Consider the following 6,118-nt stretch of genomic DNA (forward strand, 5'->3'; position numbering starts at 1 on the left):
CTTTAGCTCTTTTGTTACCATTACCAGTGACACGTGAAAAGACATTCGAGCAAGTTCATTGCCAGTACCGTTGGACTGGCCCCTGTGCAGGTGGCACGTAAAATACACCATTTCGAGTGTGGCCGTTACCAGTACCTCCTGACTGGCCTTCGTGCCGGTGGCACATAAAAGCACCCACTACACTCTCGGAGTGGTTGGCGTTAGGAAGGGCATCCAGCTGTAGAAACTCTGCCAGATCAGATTGGAGCCTGGTGTAGCCATCCGGTTTCACCAGTCCTCAGTCAAATCGTCCAACCCATGCTAGCATGAAAAACGGACGTTAAACGACAACGACGATGATGATGATGATTCCTGTTGAAATACACAGCTTTTGTTTCAGTTAATTTTGAAATAACCTTGTCGTTTTTAATCTGGCATTTGGAGCATAAATTAACACAAAATTTTGAAGGAAGGGTTTAATTTAGATCACTTTAACCCTTTTGTTACTATATTTCTGTCGAAATACCCTGCCGTGCTTTCAATTAATTTTGAAAAATGGATTTAAAAACAAAAAAATGTACCAGGGTTGATTCATTGAACTAAGAATTCTTCAAGGCAATGCTCCAGCATAGTCGCTGTCTTATGGTTGAATAAAGTCAAAGATAAAGGATAAACTTAGCTCTTAATTCTGCAGTAATCAGATAAACTCAGTTAACTCATTTTTGATTCTGTAATTCTCCACAATTCATATGACATAAGCTTCTTGATCACACAGCCATGCTTGCACCTATCATCTTCATCATCTTCATCATCTATCATCTATCATCTATCATCTATCATCTATCATCTTCATCATCTTCATCTTCATCATTTTTAAGGTGGCAAACTGGCAGAATCATTAGCATGCTGGGCAAAATGCTCAGTGGCATTTCATTTGTCTTTGCATTGTGAGTTCAAATTCTGCCGAGGTAAACTTTGCCTTTCATCCTTTCGGGAGTCGATAAAATAAGTACCAGTGAAACAAACGCTGGGGTCGACTACATCGACTCATCCCCTTCCCCCAAAATTGCTACCCTTGTGGAAAAACTTCTAAACCATTATTATTATTATTATTATTATTATTATTTACTTAGGTTCGTCTGTGAAGCAGTCAAATTGCATAGGAGAAAATCGAGGTAAGTGATTATCTGCCTCCCCCCCTATCGGGAGATTTTTAATCGTTACATTGTTATTACTGTTATGAAATGTTTACACAGATATTTTCTTTGCAAAACCCTTTGTATATCGTCTTGTGCTGTCCTTTAATGTTTTGAGTTATATTAGCCCTTGTGGCCAATAAAAAGAATTTATTATTATTATTATTTTAACTCAGAATGCAAAAACATGAAATGCTGCTAAGCATTTCATTCGGTGTAATACCAATTCTTCCAGCTTGCTTTCTTATAACAACTCATAATCGTCTTTATTCTGGATTATTTGAGTCCTTTCATAAACCAAATGATAATATCAAGTATATAAATATATCATCTAACCATCCACTGTTAATAATACGGGTATTAGTTAAGAGTATTTCAATAAGGATATCTAAGTTATCTGCAAATAAAGAAATTTTGGAATTACTTGCACCATGTTACAATACTGCTGTAGCTAGGGCTGGATACTGAGAGAAAATTTAATACATACAAGACAGTCATACATAACTCTGCCAATTCTTCCAATAATAATAATACACATTTCACCTGGGAACGATAGTGGCTAAGTGGTGGTTCCACACTCTTCAAACTCCTGAAACTCTTGAACAAGGGCACCATCACTGGATGCAGTTTGAAGTCGGGTGGCACATAAAATACACCATTTTGAGCGTGGTCGTTGCCAGTACCGTCTGACTGGCCTTCGTAGGATTTTCGAGCAAGATCGTTGCCAGTGCCCCTGGACTGGCTCTTGTGCGAGTGGCACATAAAATACACCATTTTGAGCATGGCCGTTGCCAGTACTGCCTGACTGGCCTTTGTGCGGGTGACACGTAAAAGCACCCACTACACTCTCTGAGTGGTTGGCGTTAGGAAGGGCATCCAGCTGTAGAAACTCTGCCAAATCAGATTGGAGCCTGGTGTAGCCATCTGGTTTCACCAGTCCTCAGTCAAATCGTCCAACCCATGCTAGCATGGAAAGCGGACGTTAAACGATGATGATGATGATGATAACTTAGGACACATGTAATTCATAAATAATTGTTATAATTACATAACAAGAAGTAGTTGTGTATGACATGGGTGTTACATTAGAAATATTTTCCAAATATAGGGAATTATAAACTTTATGTGTGTATACGTATACACTATATTAACATATCTATTATAATGTAATAAAAGTGACAGACAACAGGACAGACACACACACACATATTCTGTTGCCTGTCACTTTTATCACTTTATAATAAATATATTTATACAATATATTTGCATGGAGCCTGGTGTAGCCATCCGGTTTCACCAGTCCTCAGTCAAATCGTCCAACCCATGCTAGCATGGAAAGCGGACGTTAAACGATGATGATGATGATGATGATGATATATCTATTATAATGTGCTAAAAACGACAGACAACCGGATGTGTGTGTGTGTGGTTACATACAGGGTGCGATGGGTAAATTGTGACCATTTTATATTTTTAATTTCACGTGCGCATTGTTTGTTTTTGATTTTGTCAACTACACAGTATAGTAGAGTCATTTGGGCACTGTCTGTGAGAAAAACAGCACCGTGACACAATTCACTCTGCCAGAAATTTGGAAATGACATGCTGTACTGCTTGGCATTTGCGCCGGAAACTCCAATGCGAACATTTCAGAGTGTTTGGGTGTCAATCTGAGGACATGTACCAAGAGTGATAAAAATGAAACATCCAGTCAACATCATGGTGTTTGGAGTAATCACTAGTGATGGTGACGGTATGCCTCCATTCATCTTCCCACGCGGCCTCAGACTCAACATGAAGGCCTACATCAAGTGCTGGAGGAGGTAGTGCTGCCCTGGGTCAAGAGGGTGGCTGCTGGAAGACCCTATGTCTGGCAACAGGACTCTGCACCATGCCACACAAGCAGGAGACACTAACCATGGCTGTCAGACAGTTTCTGCAAACACATCACCCCTAACATCTGGCTGCCTAACTCTCCAGACTGCAACCCCCTTGATTATTATGTGTAGGGCATAGAGCAAGAGACCAACAACACTCTTTGTAACACCAAAGATGAACTGAAGGCAAGGATTATGGCAGCATTCACCAACTTAAAGGAGACCATCCAGAAGATTTGCAGGAGATTTCGAAATCGTCTGGAGGCTGTGGTTGAAGCCAGTGGTGATTTTATTGAATAAATTTACTCTTTAGTATTTTTAAGATATTTTTATGTAATCTTGGTAAATATTTCTGTTAAAATGAGATGTCAGCGTTATTTTCATTTTTGCGTAATTTAGACGACAGTTTATTCACCGCACCTTGTGTGTATGTGTGTGTGTGTGTGTGTGTGTCTATATCCTGTTATCTGCCACTTTCTTTTTCTCACTTCCCACTCCTGTCTCACACTAGATTTTATTTGACTAGAAGTCTCTCTTGCCTTATGTCTGTCTCCTCTCTAACAGGTAACACACACATATATCCAACACCAAGGAAGGTCCTACTATCTGTCCTTGCCTCCCCCACTCCATCATATTGCCCCCTCCTCTCGTTCTCTATCTGCACAAATACCCTCCTCTTTCAAACATTGGACATTTTATCAATAAAAGGAAGGTCTTAATCCATGTGTCTCACTCTCTCCCTCTCACTCTCTTTCTCTCTCTCTCTCTCTCTATCATACATACACACACACACACTTTCGCACACTCTCAAACTCTATCACACATACTCTCTCTCTCACACACACTACCACAAACAGACACGCGTGCACGTGCACTCTCTCTCACAAACACACACACACACTCTCTCTCACAAACACACACACACTCTCTCACAAACACACACACTCTCTCTCACACACACTGTCACACATACACATGTACATTATGACAGATACTACTCCCCCTCCGACACACACACCTCACAAACACTACATTCATTCATCTTCTAAAAAGCTCACTGACCTACATTCCTACAGTTTCACACTTATATCTTCATTTGTCTCAATTCTTCAAATGAGTCCGTTTTCTCTATCATCATCATCATCATCTTCTTCATTATCATTGCCTTCATCAGCCATAGTCAAAACGGTCGTCACAGGACTATCTTTTACCATAGTTCTCTTGGATAATAGTCAACCACAGCTAAACAACAACAACAACATCACAGTCATCACCAGCCCGGTCTGACCACCACTACCAAATAGGTTGAGATGGTACCCCAATCTGTCCTGGCTACCCAAGACAGGTATGTCTAGATAGTGCTCCAGTCTGGCCAGACCATCGCAGCCAAGTAAGCTGTAGGAATGCTCCCATCTGATTTCCACAATTAAGTACTCTTTGACAGAAATATGCTAACAGAAGGGGTTAAGACGATCCAAATCAAAATCTTCCATTAGGGTTTCGGGTTATTCTTTTACTTGTTTCAGTTATTTGACTATGGCCATGCTGGAGCACAGCCTTTAGTCGAGCAAATCGACCCCAGGACTTATTCTTTGTAAGCCTAGTACTTATTCTATCAGTCTCTTTTGCCGAACTGCTAAGTTATGGGGACCTAAACACACCAGCATCAGTTGTCAAGTGATGTTGGGGGAACAAACAGAGACCCACAAACATATATATATATATATACATATGCGATGGGCTTCTTTCAGTTTCCGTCTACCAAATACACTCACAAGGCTTTGGTCAGCCCGAGGGCTATAGCAGAAGACACTTGCCCAAGGTGCCACGCAGTGGGACTGAACCTGTGACCATGTGGTTGGCAAGCAAGCTACTTACCACACAGCCACTCCTGCGCCTATGTTTTAAACATTAGCTTAATGAGTGAGCTGTTTTATTGAATTTTTCCAAAATTAATTGACACAAAGGCAGTGTATTTCAACAGTAATGTGGTAATTAAAAGGTTAATTTTGAAAATTATGAAGAATTTAATAAAAGAACTGTTATATTAAGTTGATATTTGGAAAATAGATTTACATGAAATTTTGATAGAAACTTTTAATTTAGATAATTTTTATATATTCTATGAATCATTTGATATTTAACCCTTTCGTTACTGTATTTATTTTGAGATGCTCTATATTTCTTTCAATTACTTTAAATATAACAACAAATTTAGTACAATAACTTAGTTATCGTTAAGCTAATGTTAGGACCATAAATTGTGACTAAGGTTTGGTGGAAGATTTTAATTCAGAACTTATGGAATCAAGACCTTTGTACGACAGAGCCAGAGCCGGTTTCAGCCGGTTGTTAACGAAAGGGTTAACTTAAATATGTTCACTGGTTTCAGCTGTTTGGACTACATCTACATTAGTGTCATCATTTGTTTGTTTTATTTTTTTGTTGTTGTTCTCCTATCACTATGACCTCATTAGTTTTAAAGTTGATTTCCATAATATTATTTACATGTACGTGATGCTGCATATTCTCTCTCTCCTCTCTCTCACACAGAGTTGTCTTTTATTTGCTTCAGTCTTTGGTCTGTGGCCATGCTGGGGTAATGCCTTGAAGGGTTTTAGTTGAACAAATTGACCCCAGTATTTATTGTTAAGCCTCATGTATTTTGTTGGTGTCTTATGCCAAACTACTAAGTTATGGGGATGTGAACAAACACGACTTGTCAAGTGGTGGTCGGGAACAAACACACATGTATACATACATATATACAATAAGCTCACAGTGTCATACATGCACCTATATATATATATACATATTTGTGTGTGTGTGTGTATGTGAACCATCAGGAAAAAATGCACTTGTTTTCACAGCAACCACAAACCGGATGTGTCTATTCACCTCCAACAATAGAGAGCACTTTCGCTGATGAGTGCAGTGTTACATAATCAGACTGTTACCTAACACTGTTGAAACCCTGGTGTGAAACTGATTGGTAAGATCGGCCATAATGGATATTTGATACTGTACACTTTGATTTTATATATATATATATATATATATATATAT

At 39.2% G+C, this 6,118-nt stretch overlaps 1 protein-coding gene across 1 annotated transcript in view; it reads left to right on the top strand.

The window, feature by feature from the left end:
- LOC106876412 (serine/threonine-protein kinase pelle) overlaps nt 1-6,118 on the top strand; it is a 73,816-nt gene that overhangs the window by 46,337 nt on the left and 21,361 nt on the right. The window contains exon 4 of the mRNA XM_052976295.1: nt 1,113-1,154. Coding sequence (XP_052832255.1) covers nt 1,113-1,154 — 42 coding nt within the window. The remainder of the gene's footprint in view (nt 1-1,112; nt 1,155-6,118) is intronic.

Source organism: Octopus bimaculoides, chromosome 24 (genome assembly GCF_001194135.2).
Source record: "Octopus bimaculoides isolate UCB-OBI-ISO-001 chromosome 24, ASM119413v2, whole genome shotgun sequence".
Classification (NCBI taxonomy): domain Eukaryota; kingdom Metazoa; phylum Mollusca; class Cephalopoda; order Octopoda; family Octopodidae; genus Octopus; species Octopus bimaculoides.